The sequence below is a fragment of the Eretmochelys imbricata genome, chromosome 23, assembly GCF_965152235.1.
Source record: "Eretmochelys imbricata isolate rEreImb1 chromosome 23, rEreImb1.hap1, whole genome shotgun sequence".
Taxonomy (NCBI): domain Eukaryota; kingdom Metazoa; phylum Chordata; order Testudines; family Cheloniidae; genus Eretmochelys; species Eretmochelys imbricata.
Window position 1 is genome coordinate 13,096,782 of NC_135594.1, and position 27,547 is coordinate 13,124,328.

The 27,547-nt window shown below is 59.3% G+C and overlaps 1 protein-coding gene across 1 annotated transcript; it reads left to right on the plus strand.

Annotated features, from left to right (window-relative positions):
- The first annotated feature begins 2,439 nt into the window (after positions 1-2,439).
- On the plus strand, positions 2,440-27,523 carry LOC144279328 (uncharacterized). Its single transcript, XM_077840799.1, has 13 exons — positions 2,440-2,570; positions 11,364-11,537; positions 13,683-13,859; positions 14,253-14,489; positions 14,743-14,970; positions 16,596-16,739; positions 17,579-17,806; positions 18,230-18,379; positions 19,082-19,309; positions 19,636-19,965; positions 23,911-24,141; positions 24,594-25,421; positions 26,038-27,523. Exons 1-13 carry the CDS (start codon positions 2,507-2,509, stop codon positions 27,051-27,053), a joined length of 4,035 nt encoding a protein of 1,344 aa, XP_077696925.1. The 5' UTR covers positions 2,440-2,506; the 3' UTR covers positions 27,054-27,523.
- The last annotated feature ends 24 nt before the right edge of the window (positions 27,524-27,547 follow it).

Genomic DNA, 27,547 nt, shown 5'->3' on the forward strand with positions numbered 1-27,547 from the left:
CCCAGGGTCCCTCTGAGGCCAGAGCCCCCTTGTGGGGACGCTGGGCAGTGCAGGCTGGGGCAGCCCCAGGGTCCCTCTGAGGCCAGAGCCCCCTTGTGGGGACACGGGGCAGTGCAGGCTGGGGCAGCCCCAGGGTCCCTCTGAGGCCAGAGCCCCCTAGTGGGGACGCAGGGCAGTGCAGGCTGGGGCAGCCCCAGGGTCCCTCTGAGGCCAGAGCCCCCTTGTGGGGACGCTGGGCAGTGCAGGCTGGGGCAGCCCCAGAGTCCCTCTGAGGCCAGAGCCCCCTAGTGGGGATGCAGGGCAGTGCAGGCTGGGGCAGCCCCAGGGTCCCTCTGAGGCCAGAGCCCCCTTGTGGGGACGCTGGGCAGTGCAGGCTGGGGCAGCCCCAGGGTCCCTCTGAGGCCAGAGCCCCCTTGTGGGGACGCTGGGCAGTGCAGGCTGGGGCAGCCCCAGGGTCCCTCTGAGGCCAGAGCCCCCTAGTGGGGCCGCCGGGCAGTGCAGGCTGGGGCAGCCCCAGGGTCCCTCTGAGGCCAGAGCCCCCTAGTGGGGACGCTGGGCAGTGCAGGCTGGGGCAGCCCCAGGGTCCCTCTGAGGCCAGAGCCCCCTAGTGGGGACGCTGGGCAGTGCAGGCTGGGGCAGCCCCAGGGTCCCTCTGGGCCCAGCAGCCTCAGTCCAGAACCGGGAGCGATCCCGGCCCCAGCCGCGGGCCCCAGAGCAGGAACCGAGCGGGAGCGACTCAGCCCGGTGGCAGCAGCGAGGGGCTCGCACAGGTGGCGGGGATGTAACAGCCAGAAGCTGGAGCTGGGGAGCGAGGCACCTGCAGGCCGCCCAGGGGCCATCACTGTGGGGGGCAGGTGGCTGGGTGTGTGACCGCTCCCAGGGCAGCAAGGGGGAGAAATGTCACCCTGAGTCCCGCTGGAAATTCCTCTGGGGTCCCCGTGACATCGAGTGGCCATGTGGGGAGCAGGGTGCCAATGCCCCTCGCTCCCGACCCGCAGCCCCCTGCTAGCCCAGCCCTGGTGCCTCTCAAGCCCCAAACACCCCCCCCTCCCCAGCTCTCCTGATGCGTGTGGCAGGGGTGTGTAATTGCTGTTTGGTTCTCATACGGCAGCTCCCATCTGGGGAGATCAGAGGTCGTACCACTCCGAGTGATTAAAGAAATTGAGAATTAAGTGGCGCCAGCCTGGTTCTTCTGGCGAGAGCGGAGGGGGGGGAGCGGGCACCGTGCCAGCCTGGCGGCGGGAGCTACGCGGCGGTTCTCAAAGGCGGCCACCAGGGCCTTTTCCAGCAGCCTGGCAGCCTCCTGGGGGCAAAGCATCGGCCCCTCACCCCCTGTAGCTCCTGGATGCATCGTCCTGCACAACCTCTGGAGACAGGTGGGGCCAAACGTTGCAGGAGCAAAGGGAGTTCTCACCCCACCTTGGTGCTGGGGGGCTCGGGCTTCAGTTCTGGGGTGGTTGAGTGGCAGGCTCCAGCCGTGGGGCACTGACCCACAGCTCTGGGCTCCGGCCACAAGCACTAGGCCCCGGGTCCCACCTTGCTCTCTGGCCCCTGGCTGCGTAGCGGTGGGACTCACCCCCCCCATTGCCCCAGGCCTCTGTTGCCTCCCCCAACCCCCATCGTCCCCACTGTCCCCCCTCCAACCACCCCCATCCACAGCTTAATTTGTCCTGGGGCTTGCTGAAAAATTAATATTAACAAAGATACAAATATCACTTTTCACAGCATTATTTTTACTATTGAGTCTGCAAAAAAACCAAAAAAAAAAAACCCCCCCCACCCCACCAAAACAACCCTCCTCCCCCACCCTACATAAACAAAGGACAAGGATTTGGACGGGTACATGTGCATATTTATTTGTTTTCCCTAAAGTTCAGTATTTTAGGGGAAAGGGTCAGTGCGACCCCCAGCAAGAGAACCCAGGAGTCCTGGCTCCCATCCCCCGCTGCTCGAACTACCGGCCCCCACTCCCCTCCCAGAGCCAGAGAGAGAACCCAGGAGTCCTGGCTCCCATCCCCCACTGCTCGACCCACCGGCCCCCACTCCCCTCCCAGAGCCAGCGAGAGAACCCAGGAGTCCTGGCTCCCATCCCCCACTGCTCGAACCACCGGCCCCCACTCCCCTCCCAGAGCCAGCGAGAGAACCCAGGAGTCCTGGCTCCCATCCCCCACTGCTCGAACCACCGGCCCCCACTCCCCTCCCAGAGCCAGCGAGAGAACCCAGGAGTCCTGGCTCCCATCCCCCGCTGCTCGAACCACCGGCCCCCACTCCCCTCCCAGAGCCCGCGAGAGAACCCAGGAGTCCGAGCGCGGGGGCCAGAGGGGGCAGCTCAGGGAGGAGGAGCGAGGGGTGGGGCAAGCGGAAACCGCTTCCTCTTTCAAAAGTCCCGTCGGCCAATGGGAGCGGCCGGGGCTCCCTGCCCCGATTTGGGATGGAACCAGGCGAAATCGGAAGCGCGCGGCTGGTTGGAGGATTCGGAGCTGGGCCCGGGCCAGACGCTGCGGGGATGGACCCCGAGAGGTCGGGCTCTGCGCCCCTGCCCTGCACCCTGCAGCCAGCGAGAGAGCCAGGTACAGGCCGGGTTCTGATCTCAGCCCGCTGGAGTCAATCCGGAGTCACCCCTGATTGCACTGGGGGCAGGGCCGGGTTCTGATCTCAGCCCACCTAGGATCAATCCGGAGTCAATCCGGTGCCTGGGGAGTTACACAGATACAGTTTAGGGTTAGTTGCTCTCTCTGGTCTGTTTTTAATGGCTCCTTACATAAAATAATTGTTTAGACTTTTTGGAGTTTAACTGTGTATCCTGGGGTGGGGGCAGGGCTGGGGATCAGGCCTTCTGCGTACTCTGGGTGGGGGGCAGAGCAGGGGGTGGGGATTGGGCCCCTTGTGTATCCCCCCCACTGCCTGAAGATGGGAAGAATCCTGCTGAAACCTTCAGGTTTGTTTCCTAAAAGACTGTCCCAAGATGTGGGAGGTATTGCTAGACCACACCTCCCCGGCCCCAGCTGGGGATAGAACCCAGGACTCCTGGCTCCCAGCCTCGCTCTAAGCACTAGATCCCACTCTCTTCCCAGAGCTGGGGATAGAACCCAGGAGTCCTGGCTCCTAGCCTCCCCCACTCCTCTCCCAGAGCCGCCTTGGGGCCAGCTCTGCCTGCCAGGGGAGAGCGCTCCCTGCTGAGCCCCCCAACCCTGCTTCCTCTAGCTCCAGGCCCCTTACTGCCATGCTGGACATGGGACATTGGGGTCAGCACTGAGTGCCAGGGGATATCGGAGAAACCCAGGAGTCCTGCGCTCAGCTCGGACAAGCTTTTGCCTTGTTCGGGTGGGGTGGGGTCCTCTCTGGGCTCACAGAGGTTTTTGCTTCTCACATGCAGGCTTCGTGCCCCTTCATTTCTTCCTTCGGCACGACTCCCCAGTGTCCTGGGACCTCTGCGACCCTCTCCCGGCTGCCGAGAGCCCGGGCTCGTGGGAGAGCAGCTTGCTGTGGGATGGAGGGTCTCTGGTCTTCGCCAATTCTTCCCAGGGGCAGCCGGGGACACCAGGGGGAGGTAAGGAGGGATTGAACTCCGGACCTTTGGCACCAAGAGCATAGGCCTCTGCCACTGGAGCTGAAGCAGGCCGTCCGGTGGCTGGTAGCAGTAGGAGGCCGTTATTCTGGCAGCAAAAAAGGCATGTGATACATTTGGTCACAGAAAGCACCGTTCACACCAATGACTAAGCTCAACCAGTTTCGAGCTTTAATTTGACCACGTTACGACGCTATGTTACGACTTTAATTACGCATAAAAGGTAAATAAAGCCGATGGAGGAGGGGGGCGTGACGAGGAAGTATCTAGCCTTTGGGCGCAGGTCACTGGTGCTGTTAGTGTTCGATTGATGCTGGTCCGATCAGATACAAGTCTTGCATTGTTTGAGCCCCCTTTGGTCAAACCCACAGGTTTTATCCCCCGTGTCTTGTGACGCGAGGCAGGTGCAGATCGCTGAAATGGCCATCTCTACCAACGTATTTTAAATATATTTCCATACATGCCAGTGTAAAATTCTTTGAACGGATGCATTTTTTCCCTTACATGACTAAAACGTTGCTTGGTACCTCTTTTATTTACTTCCACGATTACTATTCGTCTTAATGAGTGCTGGGTTTTCATTGCGTTCGTGTGTTTCCCTGCGTCTTACAACGGGTCATGCTGGCTTTTCCTCTTGGCGTTACTCTGTAGCCAGCACGATTCGCGCTCCCTCATCTGTTTTACGAGGGAGATATAGGTCTGGCTAGTGAATCACCCATTTGGCTTTTGCCCTGTTATCTCTGCAGCAAAACAACACAAACCAACTTTCTGATTTTTGTTTTTGTTACAAGCTTTGAAAGCTGCGTCGACAAGACGCACCGAAAGCCGAGAAATACCCTTTGGCGTTTTCTTAGAACGCTATGAACGAGAGAAGTTACATTTTTCACATTATTTAATAGACATTTAAGAGAGTTCACTACACAGATATTTTTAAGTCTCTTTTTTTCCTTCTTTCTCCTTCCCCCCCCCCCTTTGTTTTTTTGGGTCTTCCCTGATTTTTCTCCTCTTCCGCCCGCCCCCTTCTTTCTCTAACCTTCCCTCTTTTCGTTCCCCAACTGGCTCCATCTCCCCCCAGCCCCCTCTGGATCTCTCTGGGTTTCCTTTGGCCCAGCCCTGGGACAACCTTTTGCCGGAGCCCCCGCTGATGCAGCCCTTGATTTCCTTCACCCCCTGGTGATGGCTGTGTGACAGTGTGACACAGCAGGGAGCGGGGAGTGTTGACCTGGGAATGTGCCCTGGGGATGGGAGACCTGAGAGCCTGTAACCAGAGCCAGGAGGGGCAGGGGGCGGGGGAGGTGACACCTCTGCCCAGGAATGTGAACAGAGGCTGCAGGAGGGAGCCTGCTGGGGGGGTTTAGTTTTCATTTTGGGGCTGGGTGGGGAAAGCAGGGAACCCCAGGGCTGGGGTCTAAGCTCTCTGCTCCCCCAGAAGGACTTGACTGAGGGGTCCTGGTTGTACCCACAAGCTCTGTTTTGGACTGTGTTCCTGTTGTCCAATAAACCTTCTGTTTTACTGGCTGGCTGAGAGTCTCAGTGAATCCCAGGAAGAGGGGTGCAGGGCCTGGACTCTCCCACACTCCATGACAACTGGTGGTAGCGGTGGGATGTACTGCACCCCGTGAACGGCGCTTCCTGCAGTAAGTGACTGGGGAGCAGTAAAACGAAGGGGGATTGATGGGGACCAGGTGTGCTGAAGAGTCAGAGAGAGACGGTTTCAGGGGGCGGTTAACCCCTGGGAGTGTGTGACCAGAGAGAAGGACTTTCGCAGTAAAGGGTCCCCCGGGGGATTGCAGCGAGCGGTCCCAGGGGCAGAGGAGTCTGCAGCTCGACCCTGGCAAAGAGTCGGTGACCTCAAGAAGGACTGGCACTCTAGGGGTTTTTCCTGGAAACCGTGGAAAGCCGCCCGGCCTGCGAGTGGCCATCAGGGAGATGTACGCTAAACGCCTTAAGAGCGACCTGGTGGAGCTGTGCAGGCAGAGGGGGCTGCGCACTGGGAGGTCCACCAAGGAACAGCTGATTGCCCAGTTGGAGGAGAGGGATCGCTTGGATGACCCGATCCCTGTCCCAGAGGGAAGCCGCCCGGTGGACGCAGCGTGGGCCCTGGGGCCTGACCGGGCTGGGAAGGGTCAGACTGCTGCTGAGGACATCCCGAGACTCTTCCTACCTATGCCTGGGGGAGGGGTTGGGGGAAGCCCGGCGAATACCGAGGGCACCCTGACCCCGGCAGCCAGCAGGGAATCCTCCCGGCAGAGCTCCCCATCCCTGGAGCGGATGCGGCTGGAGTGGGAGAGGGAGATGAAAATGAGGGAGCTGGAGGATCATGAGAAACAATGTAAGCATGAGCAGGAGGAGAAGGAGAGGGAACGTCAGCATGAACTGGAGCTGGCCAGGCTGAGGAGCAGTGGGGCCCCAGCTGCGGTGAGTGCAGGGGGACCCAAGACTGCAAGGAACTTTGATAAGTGCTTCCTGGCCCAGCGGAAGGAGGGGGAGGACATAGATAGCTTCCTGACGGCCTTTGAGAATGCCTGCGAGATGCACAGGGTTGACCCTGCAGACAGGCTCCAGTTCCTCACCCCCTTACTGGACCCCAAAGCCATGGAGGTGTACAGCTGAATGACAGGGGCGGAGGCAGGGGACTATGAACTGTTCAAACAGGCCCTGCTCCGTGAGTTTGGGCTGACCCCCGAGATGTACCGGAGAAGGTTCCGGAATCAACGTAAAACGCCTGAGGTCACCTACCTACAACTGGTCAACCGGATGCAGGGATATGCCCGCAAGTGGACAGCTGGGGCCCAAGCTAGAGAGGACCTGCTTGGCCTAATCGTACTGGAGCAACTGTATGAACAGTGCCCTTCCGACCTGAGGCTGTGGCTGGTGGACAAAAAGCTCGAGAACCCCCAGCACGCAGGGCAGCTGGCCGACGAGTTTGTGAACAGTCGGTCAGGGGGTAACCGGGAGGAGTCCCAAAAGAACAGGCCCCCCCCGATGCAGAGAGAGAGTCACCATGGGGCCTCCCAGCGGGGAAATAGGGAGAACCCCCTCCCAAGGGGGACGCCTGGCGTCAGGCCCCTCTGACCTGCTTGAGGGGACCAACGTGACCTGAGCTGCTATCACTGTGGCCAGAGAGGCCACGTACAGACCCAGTGCCCCAGGCTCAGGGACAGACTGAGCAGACCCAACCTACCCAGGGCTAACTGGGTAGGGACCCAGCTGGATGAGGGGCAGACGGCTCAGGCAAGGGGGGCTGCCAGCTTACCACCTGCTCGGGAGGGAAGAGTACCCCAGGCCAGCTCCGCCAGAGGGCTGGAGGCTCCAGACTCAGGGTGCTCGGTTTACAGGGTGGGCGCGGGGTTGTCCCTCCGGAGAGAGTGCCTTGTTCCCCTGGAGGTGGATGGGAGGAAGGTCAATGGATACGGGCGCGGAGGTGACGCTGGCCCGGCCCGAGGTGGTGGCCCCAGATCGGGTGGTGCCCAACACCTACCTGACCCTGACAGGGGTGGGCAGAACCCCATTTAAGGTGCCCGTGGCAAGGGTACACCTGAAATGGGGGGCTAAGGAGGGCCCCAAGGATGTGGGGGTATACCACCATTTGCCCACTGAGGTTTTGATGGGGGGAGACCTAGAGGACTGGCCAAGCAAGCCCCAGACCGCCCTGGTTGTGACCCATAGCCAGAGCCGGCGAGGGGCACTGCACCCTGACCTTGGGGAGGGTACCACACCGGAGGCGCAGGACCCTGCCCTTGTGGGGAGGGAGCGCCGAGGGGCACGGCTTAGAGAGGCTCAGGCCTCAGACCCGGCCACTGAGGGGGAACCGGGCCCCATCCCTTCCCCAGCCGCTGAGTTCCAGGCCGAGTTGAGGAAAGATCCCTCCTTGTGGAAGCTCAGGGACCTGACCGACCTCAGTGTGGGACGAACCACGAGGAGAGGTTGCCAGGAGAGGTTCCTGTGGGAGAAGGGGTTCCTGTACCGAGAATGGGCTCCCACAAAGGAAGTAGAGTCCTGTGAGATCATGAGGCAGCTGGTGGTCCCCCAGAAGTATCGCCACAAGCTGCTGTACCTGGCCCATGACATCCCCCTCGCAGGGCACCAGGGAATCCGGCGCACCCGGCAGAGGTTGCTACAGAACTTTTACTGGCCCGGGGTCTTTACCACGGTCCGGCAGTATTGCCGATCCTGTGACCCTTGTCAGAGGGTGGGGAAGGCCCGGGACAAGGGGCAAGCGGCTTTGAGACCTTTGCCCATCGTAGAGGAGCCTTTCCAGAAGGTGGCCATGGACATTGTGGGGCTTCTCAGCAAGACAACCCGGTCGGGGAAGAAATACATTCTGGTGGTGGTAGATTTTGCCACCCGCTACCCCGAGGCAGTGCCCTTAGCTTCCACTGAAGCAGACACCGTGGCAGATGCGCTCCTGACCATTTTCAGCCGAGTGGGGTTCCCCAAGGAAGCCTTGACAGACCAAGGATCCAACTTCATGTCGGCCCTGCTCCTGTGCTTGTGGGAGAAATATGGGATCCGGCACAACTGGGCCTCAGCTTGTCACCCCCAGTCCAATGGGCTGGTGGAGAGGTTCAATGGGACGCTAAAGATGATGCTGAAAACCTTTATGAACCAGCACCCACAGGATTGGGAGAAGTACTTACCTCACCAGCTGTTCGCGTACAGGGAGGTGCCCCAGGAGTCTACCGGATTTTCGCCTTTCAAACTGTTATATGGAAGGAGGGTGAGGGCCCCCTGGACCTGATGAGAGACGAGTGGGAGGGGAAGGCCACTCCCGATGGAGAGTCAGTGGTGGAGTATGTCCTGATCTTCTGAGAGAGACTGGCTGAACTCATGGGCCTGGCCAGGGAGAATCTGGCCAGAGCCCAGAGGAAGCAGAAGGTCTGGTATGACCGCACGGCGCGGGCCCCTGCCTACGCCACCGGGGATCAGGTGATGGTTCTCATCCCTGTGAGAAAGAACAAACTACAGGCCGCCTGGGAGGGCCCTTTCAAGGTCGTCAAGCAGCTCAATGAGGTAAACTATGTGGTGGAGCTGTCGAACCGGGCACACCACCGCCGGGTGTACCATGTGAATATGATGAAGCCATATTATGCCAGGGGGAATGTGGTGTTGGCTGTGTGTGGACAGTGGGAGGAGCAGGCAGATGACCCTTTAGTAGATCTATTCCCTGGGACCAGAGCTGGTTCCCCCCTGGAAACAATTCCCCTCTCGGATCAGATAACCCCTGCCCAGCAAGCTGAGGTCAGGGGGGTGCTGCATCTGTACCGACAGCTGTTTTCCAACCAGCCTGGACGCACTAATCTGACTGTCCACCAGGTGTAGACACGGTCGCACCCACCGATAAGATGCTCCCCCTTCCGAGTGACAGGGAAAACTGCTCAGGACCTGGAAAGAGAGGTCCGGGACATGCTGGATTTGGGGGTGATCCAGCCATCTGCCAGCCCTTGGGCCTCACCCGTGGTGCTGGTCCCCAAAAAGGACGGGTTGGTCCGGTTCTGTGTGGACTATCGGAAGCTCAATGCCATCACTGTATCTGATGCCTACCCCGTGCCCAGGCCTGACGATTTCTTAGACAAGCTGGGAGGAGCTCGGTACCTTACCACCACGGACCTTACAAAGTGCTGCTGGCAAGTGCCGCTGGATGCAGATGCCCGGCTGAAATCGGCCTTTATCACCCCTCTGGGGCTCTATGAGTTCCTGACCCTGCCTTTTGGCCTCAAGGGAGCGCCGGCCACCTTCCAGCGCCTGGTGGACCAGCTCCTGAGGGGGATGGAGAGTTTTGCCGTGGCGTATATTGATGACATCTGTGTCTTTAGCCAGACCTGGGAGGACCACGTGTCCCAGGTTAGACAAGTGCTGGACCGACTCCAGGGGGCTGGGCTGACTGTAAAAGCGGAGAAGTGCAAGGTGGGGATGGCTGAAGTATCTTACCTGGGCCATCGGGTGGGGAGCGTCCGCCTAAAGCCAGAACCAGCCAATGTGGAGGTGATCAGAGACTGGCCCGCTCCCCGCACCAAAAAGCAGGTCCAAGCCTTTATTGGGATGGCAGGATACTACCGAAGATTTGTGCCTCACTTTAGCGCCATGGCCACCCCCATCACTGAGCTATGCAAGAAGGGGAAGCCAGACAAGGTGGTCTGGACCGAGCAGTGCCAGGAGGCTTTCCGGGCGCTGAAGGAGGCTCTGGTCAGTGGCCCAGTTCTGGCAAACCCAGACTTTGACAAGCCCTTTGTGGTGTTCACCGACGCCTCAGACACAGGACTGGGGGCAGTGTTAATGCAGGAGGATGAAAAGGGGGAGAGACACCCCATCGTGTATCTGAGCAAGAAGTTGCTACCCCGGGAGCAACGCTACGCGGCCGTCGAGAAGGAGTGCCTGGCCATGGTGTGGGCCCTCAAGAAACTAGAGCTCTATCTCTTCGGGCGACACTTCACCGTCTACACCGATCACTCTCCCCTGACCTGGGTGCACCAGATGAAAGGAGCCAACGTCAAGCTCCTGAGATGGAGCCTGCTCCTGCAGGATTACGACATGGACGTGGTCCACGTGAAGGGAAGTGCCAACATGATAGCGGACGCGCTGTCCCAGAGACTTCCCCAGGTCACTGGTCAGAGTGACCCCTCTCAGTTCATTCTCGAAGGGGGGAGAGATGTGACGCAGCAGGGAGGGGGGAGTGTTGACCTGGGAATGTGCCCTGGGGACGGGAGACCTGAGAGCCTGTCACCTGAGCCGGGAGGGGGAGGTGACAACTCTGCCCAGGAATGTGGAGACAGGCTGCAGGAGGGAGCCTGCTGCGGGTTTTAGTTTTCAGTTTGGTGCTGGGTGGAGGAACGCAGGGAACTCCAGGGCTGGGGTCTAAGCTCCCTGCTCCCCCAGAAGGACTTGACTGAGGGGTCCTGGTTCTACCCACAAGCCCTGTTTTGGACTGTGTTCCTGTTGTCCAATAAACCTTCTGTTTTACTGGCTGGCTGAGAGTCTCAGTGAATCCCAGGAAGAGGGGTGCAGGGCCTGGACTCCCCCACACTCCGTGACAGGCTGCCCACCTGGATCCCGGGGTGCCATGCTTGATGTCAAGGATAAATCCAGGTGACGTCTGGGGTGGGGGTCACCATGGTTGCCTGCCCTGGGGAATTGTGGGGAGCTGGGATCCTGTGTTTCGCTGTGTCTCGGCCTGGGCCGGATCACCTGAGCTCCCCACCCAGCTCCCCTCTAGGGAGGCAGATGGTGTCCCAGTGCATGCTGGGAAATTCTGGCCAACTGCACATCAGCCTTGTCCGTATCCTACTGCCCAGCCATGTCTGGCCAATGGCCTGTCCGTATTCTACCACCCAGCTGTCTGTGCCCCTGGGCATGCTGGGAAAACCTGGCCAATGGCCTGTCCATACCCTACCGCCCAGCCGTCACTGTCATGGAAGATTTGGACAGAAATGACTGGTTTGGGTCTTCTTCTCTTCGATAAAAGTAACTCGTTCTCATTTTTTACCAAAATGACTTTTTTTTGTTTTCTGAATAGCAGCCGTGTTAGTCTGTATCCGCAAAAAGGACAGGAGGACTTGTGGCACCTTATGCTTATGCTCAAATAAATTTGTTAGTCTCTAAGGTGCCACAAGTCTTCCTGTTTTTTTTTTTCTGCTGTTTTGTTGCCAAAATGACTCTTTTTACCTTCGAGTTTTCTCTTTTTTGTTGTTGTTTCCCTTCTCTTCTATCTTCTTCCTTCCTTCTGTTTCTTTCTTTCTTTATTTCTTTCTTTTTTTTTTTTTTTTTTTAACCACCTTCCCTCCTCTTCTTTTTCCAGCTTTTTCCCCCACTCCACCACCTCTGGATCCTGCTGGTTTTCCATTGCCTGAGCTCTGGACCGGGCCCCATATGGACGCCCCTCCTGCCGCAGCCCCCGATCCCACTCTGCCCCCCGTGGCTGCTGCCTGCCTGAATCCCACAGACGGACCCCCGACATCCAAGACAAATCTAGGTGAGGCTCTGGGAGAAGGTCGGTGCTGCCCACCTTGGAGGATCCTGGGTAGTCAGGATTGTGCATGTCGTGAGTTGCCGGTTCTCGGTCTGGTTGGAACAGGCTGAGCAGAGAGGCTGAGGGCTGGACTGGATCCAGAGGCTGCTCCCTCCATGCCCCTCCCTAAGGAGGCAGGCGCTGCCCCAGTGCATGCTGGGAAAACCTGGCCAGTGGCCTGTCCGTACCCTACCACCCAGCCCTCACTGCCCCGGTGCATGCTGGGAAAAGCTGGTCAATGGCCTGTCTGTATCCTGCTGCCCAGTATCTCTCATGGCATCTCTGTCTTGCCAGACATTGCGAGCCTCCTGCTGCTACTCTGCAGCACCCTGGACTCCTACCCCAATGGCCTGTGGGTCTTCAGCCTGAGGAAGGCCATGTGGCTGAGGCATGGGGTGAACCTGGAGTCATTCAGCCAGCAACAGGGATATCTGGGCACCCTGGACTATCTGACCAAGCTGCGTGGGATCAGGCTGCAAGGGCTGGAGAGAGGGGACAAGTGTCTCGTTAAGCTTCAGACAGATGAGGAGGGAAGGATGGGGTCCATGCGTCAGGGCTGAACTAGTCTTGGTTAAGGATGAGGGCAGGTTATCCCACTGCTCACACCAATGGGCATCCTGCACCTTCCTCTGAGGCTCACTAGAGTGTATGGCCTTGGGCTTTCTCTGACACTTTTCGGGCTTAACTGAGGTGTCCTGGGTGAATTGCTACCACCTGGTGGCAGCAGGAGGGACTCTTGTCTGTGATGTAGTTAGATCGACACGGTGTCAGTGTAGACGCTGGGTTGCTTACGTCATGTTACCGGCTTTCAGGAGCCGTCCCACAGAGCCCCACGCCGACGGTACAATGGACGCAAGCGCTCCTGGTGGGGACACGTACCGCTAACACATAACCTGCAGTAGCTGTGTGCCGACAGAATTTTGTCATAGAGACGTGGCCCTAGAATCAAACCAAATTGAAGTTTATTTAATGGAGCTTGAGACCGATTCAGAGAAGGGTTTGCAAACATAAAGTTGCAGGGAAAAGTAAAACATAACCCGTCATCTTCAGCTTCCAGTTTATTAACAAGTTCCTTCCCTGTCTACTGAGGTATTTCTCACCCAAAGGTCGGTCCGTACAAGGCTTGTCCAGCCTGGAGAGCTGGGATTTCATGAGGCACTCGCGCTGCCAAAATATCTCTTCCGTAACGATACCATCTTGTGCCCATTTGAAACTCTACAGTGCATCAGTGTAGACACTAGGGAGGTGCCTTCACACGTTTGTCTGCCTTCATAATCAAGGTGTTTCATTATCTTCAGCTCGGCCCAGAGGGTCCCCTGTTCAGAGTCTTTCCTTGGGGGGTTCTTTTCTTTGTAAACACCCAGGTGTTTACCTGCTTTAGCCTGTAAACGCAGCAGGGCTGGGTTGAAAGATACCTGATTGTTCTCATTCTCAACTGAGTTAGCCGAGACCTGCCCTGCCTCCGGGGGACATGCTTCATCTCTAGCTGTTTCGGAACATAATCTCCTACATTTTAGGTATTTCTTAAACTCCTTTCCTGTACAAACACCTCCTGCTAGCCACGAGGATCGGCCAGTTCTTAGCTTTCAGCTGCACGCCCCCTTTGGTGACGTCTCAGGAGGGTGGCCGGAGGCAGTTGTAATATACCCGTCTGGGCACGTCTGTGTCACGCTCCCCAGCACGGTCGCATCTCCCACAGTGCAGCCTCCTATCCCCAAGAGCGGGGACCCTGGGGTATTGTGGGAGATGCAGTCCGTCCAATCAGGGAGGCTCAGCCTTAGGGTAGAATCGGGGGCACATAATGCACCCTGGCGACTTTTCTGAATGGAAACATTTTGTTTTTTTCATGAAAACTTGAAATTTTCCATGGAAGATTTGGACAGGATTGACTGTTTTTTATCTTGGATAAAAGTGATTCATTCTCATTTTTTTACAAAAATGACTTTTTTCCTGTTGTTTTGTTGCCAAAATGAGTCTTTTTATCCTCGAGTTTTCTCTTTGTTGTTGTTGTTTCTCTTCTCTTTTATCTTCTTCCTTTCTTCTGTTTCTTTCTTTTCTTTTTTTTTTTTTTTTTTAAAAAAAAAACCTTCCCTCCTCTTCTCTTCCCAGCTGGATTTACCCCCACTCCACCACCTCTGGATCCTGCTGGTTTTCCGTTGCCCGAGCTCTGGACTGGGCCCCACATGGACGCCCCTCCTGCCGCAGCCCCTGATCCCACTCTGCCCCCTGTGGCTGCTGCCTGCCTGGATCCCACAGACGGACCCCCGACATCCAAGACAAAACCAGGTGAGGCCCCGGGGGAAGGTAGGTGCTGCCCACCCTGGGAGGATTCTGGGAAGTCAGGATTGTGCATGTCGTGAGTTGTTGGTTCTCGGTCCAGTTAGAACAGGCTGAACAGAGAGGCCGAGGGCTGGACTGGATCCAGAGGCTGCTCCCTCCATGCCCCTCCCTAAGTAGGCAGGTGCTGCCCCAGTGCATGCTGGGAAAACCGGGCCAATGGCCTATCCATATCCTACTGCCCAGCCGTCACTGCCCTGGTGCATGCTGGGAAAACCTGGCCAATGTCCATACACTGTCTCTCTGGGTGGTGGTCTCCAAGGGCACAGGTTTGGGGTCTCGTGGGCTGGAGGGGCTCCCTTTCCTGTTGTTCAGCCCTGCTGTCTCCCTCCCTCTATGCAGACTTGGGTGAAGTCTTGGCCTACGTCTCTCACACCCTAAGCTGCCACCGCAAGGGTATGAGGGTGAAACCGTTGATGAAGAGGCTGCTGAAGGAGCATGGGGTGGACCTGTTGGCATTCAGCCAGGACGGGGGGTACCAGGGAGTCGTGTCCTTCCTGCAGGAGGTGCCGGGTATCGAACTCTGGAACCCCGAGAAGGGAGAGAAGTGTCGTGTCCTGAGCTGTACCTTTAAGAAGAGTGAGTGAGGAGATGGTTTCTTGTAGGGCTGCCCCAGCCCGGCCCCCTTCTTGAGCGGGGAGAGAGCCCGTGGCCAATGGCACACTGGCCTCGCTGCACCCTGCTGTGTCTGCCCAGTGCATGCTGGGGAAATCCGGCCAATGGCTTCTGTGCAGCCAACTTTGTCTGCCCCAGAGCAGGCTGGGAAAACATGGCCAATGGCCTGTCTGTATCGTGCTGCTCAGTATCTCTCATGGTGTCTCTCTCTTGCCAGACATTGCAGACCCTCTGCCACTACTCTGCAGCACCCTGGGCTCCTACCCCAATGGCCTCCGGGTCTTCAGCCTGCGGAAGGCCATGTGGCAAAGGCACGGGGTGAACTTGGAGGAGTTCAGCCAGCAACAGGGATATCTGAACACCCTGGACTATCTGACCAGACTGTGTGGGATCAGGCTGCAGGGGCTGGAGAGAGGGGAAAAGTGTCTTGTCCAGCTTCAGAAGGGTGAGGAGAGAGGGATGGGGTCCAGGTGTCAGGGCTTAACTGGTCTTGCATAGGATGAGGGCAGGTTATCCTACTGCTGACACCAATGGGCATCCTGCACCTTCCTCTGAGGCCCAACGGACTATATGGCCCTTTGGGCTCCCTCCCCCATGAGATTTCATCTCCCATGATGCACTGTGCTGCTGCCATCATGCACCGCCTTCCCCCACCAAGACTAGAGGCCATGGTGCATTGTGGGAGATGTAGTCCGACCAGGAATCCTGGGTTGTAGAGGAGAATGGGAGCCACGAGGCATCTGAACTACAACTCCCATGAGGCACCGTGGTGACTTTTCTAAATTGAAGTAGCTCACTGAAAACTTGAAATTTTCTAGGGACAATCTGGACCTTTTTGCCTCATGTTTACTTGACAGGAGTGATTCTCTTCCCCCCTCCCCCCCCCCCTTTTTTTTTTTGGGGACAAAAATGACTTTTTTCCTCACTCTTTTTTTTGACGTCTGCCATTTTTTCTCTGATTTTTGACAAAAGCGAGGTTTTTCCTTCCATATTTTTTTGACAAAAATGACATTTTTCCATCTGTTTTCTTGACAAAAGTGACTTTTTTACCTCATGTTGTTTGGCAAAAGCGATTTTTTCCCCCCCCTCGCTCTGCTTTTTTGAGAAAAGCTGCTCCTTTTTTTCTCAGGTTGGCTTGATGAAAATGACTCCCCGCTCCTTCAAGTTTTTTGACACGTGCAACGGTTTTCTCTCAGATTATTAACAAAAGAAATGTTTTCCCGCAGCGTTTTTGGAGAAAAATGGCTCCTTTCTTCCTCCACTTTCTTCGCAAATGGCGACATTTAGTTCCCTCGGGCCTGGTCTACCCGTAAAACGTCGGTGGACGGAGCAATGACCTGCAGGGGTGTGAACAAGCCGCGCTCCGGAGCCCCGCAGCCTCGCCGCCCCGGCCCCGGTGTAGACTCGGCCAGGCGGAGGCTGAATGTGCCCGGGGCCGCCATTCCCATTATTCGGGGAGTGGAGGTCCTCCCGCAAACCCCCGTTCTGGGGCTGTAACTGGTGCGGCAGGGGTACAGCGCCACAGATACGGCCCCACGGCTGGGCTGCTCGGGCGCCCGTAGTGTAGACGTGGCCTCAGGGGTTTTCGGACAAACTCGAGTGGTTTTTTCTTTCACTCTGGTGTTTGATGAAAGCCTCCGTTCCCTGCAGTTTTCTTCACCCAAGGGACTCTGTTCACGCTTCTTGGGGGCACAAAAATGTCTTTTTCTTTTTCCTTTTTTCTGTTTCTTTTGACCAAAAAAGTGACAGGAAAGGAGGACGGCACAGCTGGGCCTGTGCCCAGTATGAGGGATAGCCGTGCCTGGTGGGGGGAGCTGGGGGAGGGGGCCGTGCCTGGTGGGGGGAGCTGGGGGAGGGGGCCGTGCCTGGTGGGGGGAGCTGGGGGAGGGGGATGTGCTTGGTGGGGGGAGCGGGGAGGGGAGGGGACATGCCCGGTGGGGGGGAGCTGGGGGAGGGGAAGGCGTCTTGTCCGGTGGGGATAGCTTTGGGGGGAGGGGGACGTGTGGGGGCCGGCTGTACTTGTCTTTTCACGCCCACTGTGGTGGTCTTGTTTCTTCTCCCCTCCTTTAGGTGCCGCTGTGAAGCCCCCTGCCCCCCAGCCCCCCCCCGCTCCCCCATCGGCCCGGCACAGCAGCAGCCCCCCGCCCGATGCCCCTGCCCCCCACTCGCAGTCTGCCGACCAGGGGCCGACGGGAGCCCCGGGGGAGACGCCCGGTGAGCAGCTTAGCCGGCTTCTCAGCAAGGCCGCTGCGTGTGGGGCGCGAGCCTGGGCGGGGAGACCTCAGCCCAAGCCAGGCCCCCCAACGCCACCCCTGCATCACCCTGCCGCCTGAACTCCCCTCTGCTCCTCCAGGGAAGGGCTCTGTGGGGCTTGGCGCCTGGGCTCTTTCCTTTGCCCATCTCAGGGGGCACGTTGGGGCAGGGCACGTTTGGGGGGAGATTGTGGGGGGGGTGGCTGTGTTGGTGGGGGCTAGGTGTGTGGCATCATTGCCATTTGTGGGAGGCATCTTCGGGGGGCTGTCGGGTTTATGTTGGTGGGGGGTGGGGATGGAGGGAGCAGGTTGGTGGGATGGGGGGTTGTGGGGGAGATGGGGGTGGGGGGATGTGCAGGGGGCTGGGGATGGAGGGAGCAGGTTGGGGGTTGTGGGGGCGATGGGGATGGAGGGAGCAGGTTGGAGGGGTGGGGGATGTGCAGGGGGCTGGGGATGGAGGGAGCAGGTTGGTGCCATGGGGGGGCTTTGGGGGGAAGCTGGGAATGGGGGAGGCTGTGGATGGAGGGAGCCCGTGGCAGGGGTACAGGGATTGGCTGGGGGGACATACTGGCAGCGAACTGTGAGGAACGGGGGGCAGCCTGTGGGGTGCCCTGCTGGGCCCTGCCCCTGCTCTGGGCATGCCCAAGGACTCAGGCCCGTGGGGCTGCCAAACTGCCCCTCACCCCCAGCGCCGGGTCTGCACCCACAGGGTGCCCCATGGCGGGGGGGCTCTCAGCTGGCGCGGGCTCTCACAACCCCCTCTTCCTCCCCCCCCCCCCCCGCCCCCCGGTCTGGTTGCAGACTTGGCCGAGGTCTTGGCCTGTGTGCGGGATGTGCTGGGCCGCTTCCCGCTGGGGCTGAAGGTGGGCAAGCTGAAGGAGGCGCTGCGGAGCGAGCGCGGGCTGGACCTGGAGGAGCTGAGCCGTCAGCGGGGCTGCGGGGACGCCCTGCACCTGCTCCGGGCTCTGCCCCACCTGTGGCTGGGGGACCTGGGCAAGGGCGACGCCTGCCTGGCCCGGCTGAGCACGGGTAGGGGGGCAAGCGGCCGGAGGGGTGGGGGGCAGTTGGGCCGTGGAAGGTGGGGGAGGACGTGTCTAAGGGGGAGCCCTGCTCCGTGGGAGAGGGGGCAGGGCATGGCTGGGCCTGTGCCCAGGGAGTGGGGGTTCCTGGGGTGTGGGGAGGCTGCTCCTGGTGTGGGAGGCATGGGTGGGCCTGCTGCAGGGCAGGGGGCCATGCCCAGTGGGGGGAACTCGCGGGGGGGGATGGAAATGTGGCCGGTGGCAAGAGGAGGGGGAGGGGGATGTGCTTGGTGGGGGGAGCGGGGAGGGGACATGCCCAGTGGGGGGAGCTGGGGGTGGGGATAGCTTTGGGGGGAGGGGGACGTGTGGGGGCCGGCTGTACTTGTCTTTTCACTCCCACTGAGGTGATCTTGTTTCTTCTCCCCTCCTTTAGGTGCCACTGTGAAGCCCCCTGCCCCACAGCCCCCCCCAGACCCTGCTGCCCCATCGGCCCGGCACGGCAGCAGCCCTCCGCCCGATGCCCCTGCACCCCCCTTGCAGCCTGCCGACGGGGAGCCCAGGGGAGCCCCGGGGGAGACGCCCGGTGAGCAGCTTAGCCGGCTTCTCAGCAAGGCCACTGCATGTGGGACATGGGCTTGGGTGGGGAAGCCTCAGCCCAAGCCAGGCCCCCCAACGCCACCCCTGCATCGCCCCAGAGCCTGAGCTCCTGTCTGCCACCCCGGGGAAGGGCTCTGTGGGGCTCAGCGGTTGGTCTCTTTCTCCAGGGTGGTCCAATAAAAGAGATTCCCTTGCCCATCTCGGGGAGGCTATGGGGCAGGGCACATTGGAGGGAGATTGTTTTGTGGGAGGGTTTGGGGCTTTGTTGGTTGGGCCAGATGTGTGGGTGCCATGGGCATTTGTGGGGGGCATCTTGGGGGGGGACTGTCTAGGGGGATCATTTTGGTGGATGGAGGGGCTGTAGAGGGGGCTGGGGATAGAGGGAGCAGGTTGGTGGGGTGGGGAGTTTGGGGGGATGGGAATGGAGGGAGCCCACGGCAGGGGTACAGGGGTTGACTGGGGGGACACAGTGGCAGCGGAGTGTGAGGAGGGGGGCCAGCCTGTGGGGTGCTCTCCTGGGCCCTGCCCCTGCTCTGGGCATGCCCGAGGACTCAGGCCTGTGGGGCTGCTGAACGGCTCCTCGCCCCCAGCGCCGGGTCTGCACCCACAGGCTGCCCCATGGCGGGGGGGCTCTCAGCTGGCGCGGGCTCTCACAACCTCTTCCCCCCCCGCCCCAATCTGGTTGCAGACTTGGCCGAGGTCTTGGCCTGTGTGCGGGATGTGCTGGGCCGCTTCCCGCTGGGGCTGAAGGTGGGCAAGCTGAAGGAGGCGCTGCGGAGCGAGCACGGGCTGGACCTGGAGGAGCTGAGCCGTCAGCGGGGCTGCGGGGACGCCCTGCACCTGCTCCGGGCTCTGCCCCACCTGTGGCTGGGGGACCCGGGCAAGGGTGATGCCTGCCTGGCCCGGCTCAGCGCCGGTAGGGGGGCAAGCAGCCGGGGCGGGGAGGCAGCTAGGCCTATAGCGGGAGATGCAGCTGGGGCCATGCACGGTGTGGAAGGTGGGGGAGGACACAGCTGTGGGGGGCTGTATTCTGTGGGGGGCGGGCAGCGCGTGGCTGGGCATGTGCCCGGAGGGTGGGGGTTGCAGGGCACAATTGAGGTTATGGGCTGTGAGGAGGCCATGCCTGGCAGGGGGAGGCATGGGTGGGCCTGCCCCAGGGTGGGGGGCCCTGTGCCTCACATGGGGGCCTCACGCTCTCACTCCATATAGGGGCTGTGTTATTTCTTTTCCCCTCCTCATCAGATGCTGCTGTTAATGCCCCTGCCCCCTCCCGGCCTGCTGAGGCGGGGGGGCTGGGCGCTGCAGGCCCAGCGAGGCAGAGGCGGGGCCAGCGGTGGGTGGCAAAGCCCGGTGCAATGGAGGCGTTGATCCGGGGCGCCCTGGCCCCCTGCCCCTTTGGTATGCGGGTGAAGAGCCTGAAGAAGCTGCTGGCGGGGAAGTATGGAGCCAAGCTGGAGGCCTTCAGCCAGGCCAGAGGCTACGGGGACGTGGTCTCCTTCCTGGGGGACGTCCCGGGACTCACGCTCCGGGACCCAGAGAGGGGCAACAACTGCATCGTGCAGCTCCAGAGAGGTAGGGAGTGCGGCCCGGAGCCAGGCTCACCAAAATGAATCCCCCGACAGTCCCCCCAAGATGCCCCCCACAAATGCCCATGGCACCCACACAAAATGTGACGCCAACCTGGGACCCTGACTTACTCCACTCTGCCCTGTTGTTACCTGCACGCATTAGGGCACCCCACCTTTTCCCAGGCCGTAAGGCTCCAGGTGAAAAGCATCTACCCGTATCCAATCCGTAGGGCTCCGGGTGTAACTAACCGGGTCAATTTAAGTACCCACACCCTTTCCCAATACGTAGGGCTCCGGGTGTAACTACTTCTGCAGGTGAAAGAGCTTTACCCAGGAATATCCTACGTAACCTCTATTAACAATCGCCAAAACCAGACGGCACACACTACTCATACAGTGCTCACCACGCTCAATACGACAGGGGAACTTTTCTTGATGGCTGGTCCGGATCAGGCCCATCGGGGGGGCTCCAGTTTCTGCCCGGTGTCATTGGCAGAGCGTTGAGGTCTGGCAGCTCGATCTCTGGGGCTGTGTCCTGGAGTTGGTTCCCAAAGAACTTCCTTTTGGACCCCAGTTTATACAGTGAAACTCGAGCCCTGCTTAGCTATATCTTAACCAATCGTTATACTGAAATCTATCTAACCAATCCTAACATAGTGTAACCAAATTCTCTAACCAATCCTACCCCACCACCTTAATTAATTTACACCTAGCAAAATTAATTATGTAGCAGAGAGAAACAATCAGAGAACCAGACAGACCACACAGACAAACAATAGGGAAGCGGGGACCATAATGACAGAACAATAACGAAATGAGGAGTTCACAACCACAGCTATTGAGAAGTGATTTCTTGCCAGACAGGACGCTGTCAAACTCCGTTTTCTTTAACCATCTCAAGATCTGTTTCTTTATCTGGCGACAGTGGGGGCCATTAGGCCGGGGTCTCCTTCTTAGAAGCCTGGTATGATATTGTTCGAATGTCCTGTAGATGGAAACTGAGGATTTGACTTCCTGCTTCTCAGCTAATGGCTGCTGCTCGGCTGCTCTTTTAATCTGGCGGCAGACGAAGGCCTTCTCCTTACACTCTCACCCCTTCACCTGTCCCCAAGACAACCCCTGGCAGGCCAGGGGTGTGGCTGGCATGTTAGGGTTCCGGGGGGCCAGTGAGGGCCCCATTCTGCCCTCTCCAGGGTCCCCGCATCCCCACGCAGCTTCCTGACCCGGGGAAGCAGCTGCCGGCATCCCCCCAGAGCGAGGGGTGGCCGTCAGCTGGGAGGCCGGGGAGCGGGACCCAGAACCTGCTGCCGTGCCGGAGAGAGGTAAGGTGATCAAATGTGGAAAATCAGGAGGTTTTTTTGGGGGGGGAGGGTAAAGCCCCTAATATTGGGATGTCTGGGCACCCTAGAGAGAAGTGAGGGGGCTGTGCTGGGTTGGGGCGGGGAGGAGTAGCCCAAAGGGCTGCGTTGCCTTTGTTATATTCACCTGCAACCTACAGGCCTGTATCCATAGAGAAATGGCCCCACACTTGCCCTTTGGTTTTGGGGACCTCAGACTCTAAACCGCCGTGGCAGGAACAGGGAGGTGGTAACCACAAAACCCGCTGGAGCCGGGGTGCGCTGATGAGTTAAAATGCTATCAGCCCTGTCCCTCCCCTTGCCAGATTTCACAGGCAAGGTCTGATTTCACGGTCCGTGACACGTTCTTCATGGCCATGAATTTGGTAGGGCCCTACCTATTGGATAAGTACACCCGATGAAAAGGGTGAGGAAGTTCGATTTTGGCCCAGAAGGCCGAGTACTCGAATGAATCATAGACCTGGAAGGGATCTCGAGAGGGCATCTTGTCCAGTCCCCTGCACGCATGGCAGGACTAAGGATTATCTAGACCATCCCTGACAGGGGTTTGTCCAACCTGCTCTTAAAAATCCCCAGTAATGAAGATTCCACAACCTCCCTGGGCAACTTATTCCAGTGTTTAGGATTCTGGTTTAACTTGGATTTAAACTTGGAGAGTGGTCAGTTTGGATGAGCTATTACCAGCAGGAGAGTGAGTTTGTGTGTGTATGGGGGTGGGTTTTTGGAGGGGGGTGAGGGAGTGAGAGAACCTGGATTTGTGCAGGAAATGGCCTAACTTGATTATCATGCACATTGTGTAAAGAGTTGTCACTTTGGATGGGCTATCACCAGCAGGAGAGTGAATTTGTGTGGGGGGGTGGAGGGTGAGAAAACCTGGATTTGTGCTGGAAATGGCCTAACCTGATGATTACTTTAGATAAGCTATTACCAGCAGGACAGTGGGGTGGGAGGAGGTATTTTTTCATATTCTCTGCGTATATATAAAGTCTGCTGCAGTTTCCACGGTATGCATCTGATGAAGTGAGCTGTAGCTCACGAAAGCTCATGCTCAAATAAATTGGTTAGTCTCTAAGGTGCCACAAGTACTCCTTTTCTTTTTCCTGTCAGTGGTTAATGTCCAGCCTAACCCCCACTTGCTGCAATTTAAGCCCATTGCTTCTGGTCCTATCCTCAGAGGTTAACAAGAATTTTCTCCCTCCTTCTTGTAACAACCTTTTATGGACTTGAAAACTGTTATCACGTCCCCTCTGACTTCTCTTCTCCAGACTAAACAAACCCGTGTTTTTTCAATCTTCTCTCGTAGCTCATGTTTTCTAGACCTTTCATCAGTTTTGTTGCTCTTCTTTGGACTTTGTCCAGTTCGTCCACATCTTTCCTGAAATGTGGCGCCCAGAACTGGACACCATGCTCCAGTTGAGGCCGAATCAGCGCGGAGCAGAGCGGAAGAATCACTTCTCGTGTCTTGCTTACGACACTCCCGATAATACAGCCCAGAAAGATGTTCGCTTTTTTTGCAACAATGTGACACTGTTGACTTGTATTTAGCTTGTGATCCATTCTGACCCCCAGACCCCTTCCCGCAGTACTCCTTCGTAGGCCGTCATTTCCCATTCTGTATGTGTGCAATTGATTGCTCTTCCTAAGTGGAGCACTTTGCATTTGTCCTTATTGAATTTCATCCTGTTTACTTCAGACCATTTCTCCTGTTTGTCCAGATCATTTTGAATTTTAATCCTGTCCCCCAAAGCACTCACAACCCCTCGAAGGGTTATTCATGATAGTGCTCGGGCCCTGTAATAGGGCCAACCACCGTGTGGAGGGGGCTAGCTAGCCGTCTCTTGGGCCTTCAGCTCTGATGTTATCTGCTGTCCTTCTTGAGCGTTGAGGAACCTGGACCATCAGACCTTTGTCTCTGCTCTCCATGCCCTTGAGGAAGGGTGTGAGCGTGCAGATCTAGGAGTATAATACTCCAGGTATCCCCAATAGTGTATTGTTCCTATCTCGTTATGAGCTTTTCTGGCTTTATTACCGATCTTAATCAAAATCGCCGTGGCTTTGCTTTTCCCCTGGTGCGAGTGTCCTTGCCAGACACTCCGAGGTTCCCGCCAAGGTATCAAACTCCGTGGTATTAGTCTGGTTCTGGGACAAGAACCTTATTCCCGCCGGATCAACTGGCCATCGGTACAAGTATTGTTAACGTTGAATAGGATCGGGCGACGCTCCCCACATGGGTGTGTATGGTGGGCCAAACCGATCACCCCAGATCCCAGCGATCGGGGTTGGAGAGGGGGTGCAGATCCGAATGGGCCAGAATCCAAGGAATAGCTATAGGCCAGTGAGAGGGTGTGTAGGGGCTGCCCCCTAGTGGAGGGTAGGGGAATTGTAGCCTGTGTGCTGGAAGCAGTGGGGTGTAGCTGGTTTCCCCCTCCTACCCTAGGACATGAGAAACTCGGATTCATCCCTTCCCGGTTCCCTGGAGCCAGCCAGTCCCTGCCCTTGCGCTGGATGGGAGCTGGCGCCCCCTAGAGGGGAAAAAGCCCCATTCCCCATCCCTGACCTTGGCGATCTCTCTTCTCTCGTCCTCTCTGCAGGCGTGACTGAGGTCCTGATGCTGCTCAGGTGCCTGCTAGGCCCATACAAGTCTGGCCTGCGGCTGCAGAAGGTGCAGGAGGTGCTGCTGGAGAGACACAGGCTGGATCTGAAGCGGTTTGTCAGCTCCCAGGGCGAGGAGGACGTGCTGGGATTCCTGCAGAGGCACTTGCCCACACTGCAGTACAGGCAGGCGGAGAAGGGGGAGAATTGTATCGTCTGGCTGGGGACAGGTACGACGGGACAATAAATCCCACTCAGAGCTGGGAACAGAACCCAGGAGTCCTGGCTCCCCGCCCCTCCCCTCCCTGCTCAAACCACTAGGCCTCCACTCGCCTCCCGGAGCCAGGGAGAGAACCCAGGAGTCCTGGCTCCCCCTGGACCAGCAGTCAGAACTCCATTCCACAGGCCAGAGCCCCGCCCCTAGCTCTCCATGGGGCCATCGGGGGTAGCTGAGACCTGGATTCCTTATTGTCTGTCTCCCCGGCTGTGGGGCAGGCTGCGGGGCTCCCCACACCCACCCATGGCGTATACCTGCCTTTGCTCCAGTGCATTGTGGGAAAAGTCCAGGCAGGTCCGGAGCGGGATGCAGGCAGAGCGGTAGCTGCCGTGCATGCTGGGGGATGCCATGTGCCTGTTACCCACCCTGACCTGATGGCACTTTTCCACCCCCCCCCCCCCCCAGGGCAGAAGAAAGGCTCTGGATCTTTGCCCCCTGACAGTGTCCGCCCTCTGCCCGGCTCCAAGAGGTGCCTCCTCCCAACGAACGCTGCAGTGCACCCAGCCCCACCCGCCACCGACTGCCTCAACCCTCGGCTGCCCAGTGCTACCACCAACCGGCCTCTGCTTCCCAGCCTGCCCTCAGGCCGGGAGCCCTTCCGCGCCCCAGCTGTCCTGGGCAAGCTGGGAAAATCCCCAAGGGCCAACCCCCGCCTCCCAGCCTGGTTACTGAGCCCACCCCGGCCCACCGGCGCCTGCTCAGGCCTGAGAGCAGAGGAGGGGACCCAGGAGTCTGGGGCCAGGCCTGCCAGCGCCCCCTTGGCCCTGCGAGCAGAGGAGGGGACCCAGGAGTCCGGGGCCAGGCCTGCCAGCGCCCCCTTGGCCCTGCGAGCAGAGGAGGGGACCCAGGAGTCCAAGGCCAGGCCTGCCAGCACCCCCTTGACCCTGCGAGCAGAGGAGGGGACCCAGGAGTCCAGAGCCAGGCCTGCCAGTGCCCCCTTGGCCCTGCGAGCAGAGGAGGGGACCCAGGAGTCCGGGGCCCAGCCCCCTGAGGACCTGAGGGAGCTGAAGCAGAAGGTGGGGGCCATCCTTGCCGGGCACCCCGGGGGCATGTCCCTCTTCCAGTTCCGTGCCGCATACAGCGCTGCCCACCAGCACCCGCTGCCCCTGGGCCGCACGGCCTCCACCAAGCAGCGGCTGGCGCAGATGCCCGACGTGGTGCGGATGCAGGGCTGCGGGGTGCAGATGCTGCTGCTGCCAGTGGACCCCAACGGATCCCCCAGGGGAGAGCCTGGTACGTAACGGGGGGGCAGCTGCCTTGCATGGTGCGGGGGGGATATTGAGGGGCTGGGCTGGGTCCCCCACAAGGGGTGTGTGATTGCCGGGGGGGGTCAGGCTGGGCCACTCTGTCATTTTGTGACTGGCTCAGCCAGTCCTCCTCCTTCTCAGCTCTCCCTGTGGCGGGACATCTCCCACAATGCCCTGCTGGTGCCGCTCACTGTGTGGCCCACCCCTGAGCAGCCCAGACCTTCCCAGAATGCACTGGGGCATAATGCACAGCAGGGCGGGACGTTTCCCAGCATGCATTGCTGGTGCTGCGCTGCATCCCACTGTCTGAGGCACGCTGGGCATTTCCCAGAATGCACTGCGCAGGCAGCGCATCGATGGCGGGGCAGGACTCTGTCCCCCACTGCTGGTTGGTCCGGCTCAGAGGATAAAAGCCTCCAACCGCTGCCGGTTGAGGGAGCTCCCCTGCCAGCCCAAGCACCGTCTAGCGCTGAGCTTGGCAGGCCCAAACCCTGCGGGCAGGGGCAGGGATGTGGTTCAGCCTTGGAGGTGGCACTGGGTCAGACCCGCTGGATTGGCTCTGCCCCACTGTCAGTGGGATTTAACTGGGTTTGTTTTTCAAGGTCTTGCCCTGTGGATCCCGCAAGAAGCTGCTGCCCTGGCTGGGGACCCCGACGACCCATCTGACCCCCGTCCTGCCCCTGCTGTTTCTGATCCAGCTGGGGACTCCCGTGTTCCTGCGAAGCCCTGTTCCACTGTGGCCAAGATCCCCCCAGCTCCCACCCTGACTGGGGACCCTGACACCCCAGCTAAGCCCCTTCCCACCCTGGCCGAGATCCCTCCGGTCCTCACAGGTCCTGACCGAGCTGGGGACCCCAAAGTCCCAGTCAAGCCCCCTCCCACCTTCATGGATCCAAGACCGGGGCCAAGCTCCCAGGCCCTTCAGCGCCCAGAAGCCGCCAGACCTGAAGCCAGCTGGGAGTTACCCAACTTGGTGCCCAGTGCCCCCGTGGTTCTCCCAGCATCGGGGCCGGGCAGCAGCTCGTGGTTCAAGGTTGGGGCAGAGTCTCCCCCCGCCCTGGGTGATCCCGGTGCTGCTGCTCAACCGGTCGTGTACCCTCCTCCCCAGGAGGTCCCCCCGGCCCCTACTGCAGGCCCAGAGCCGCCTTCCCTGTGCCCAGAGGCACTGGGGCCACCCCAGGCCCGGCTCAAGCGGGTCCAACTGGTGCCTCCCTTCCAAGACCACCCCTGGGCTGGGGATGCCCCTCGGGCACAGCCGGTCCTTAAAGCCCTGGGTCAGAACCAGGGCATGTCAGCAGCTGTGGGATCCCCTGTGGGCCCGATCCCTGCAGATCCATCCACAGGCCAGGCCATCTCCCCTGCTAAGCAGCTCCCAGTGGTGGCCCCGGATCCCCTCCCACCTCCAGATGCCAGTGTCTTAGCGACCCCCGAGCAGGGCTGGCCAGAGACCGGGCCAGGTGGAGATGTTGGCTCTCCTGTTGACCCCTTGCGGCGCTGCAGTCCGACACAGCTGGTCCCCTCTGCAGGGAGGACCCGGCTGGGCCCGTGGGGCGAGATCCCCTCCGCCCCACTGGCCCGCTCGCTGCCACGCAACACTGACACCTGCATTATCCTGTAGCCACCACTGGCAACTCAGGCTGGTGACTCTGGGGTGGAGCAGGTCGGCCTGCGGCCAACTCAGCACAGTGCCTGCAGGAGAGGTCGGGAAATGAACCCCTGTGATTTCCCCAGTGGGTGGCACTGGGGCATTTCTCCCCCCAGGACTTGATTGGGGAGTGACGATCTCTTTAGTGGGCTTGAAAACGTGGGCTCACAACTTTAAAGAAGTGGCCACTGACTATTTTGGCGGGGGAGGTGGCTTAACTTCAGGACTCTTAACTCTAGACCCGCCCTGAGACCACCCCCGCCCCCCGCCCCAGCTCCACCGAATCGCGAGTGCTCGGTGGTTCTGGAAACCAGTCGTGGCTTTTCAACCGCACGTTGCCCCAAACCGGTGGCCACTTCCTGAAAGCGGTGGCCAGCCACCGACGTCTCAGGGAAACCGCCCGTGGTCCCGCGTGCAGCATTTACATTTTATCCATTAAATTTTCTAAGAAGCGGCAGCCAAAGCTC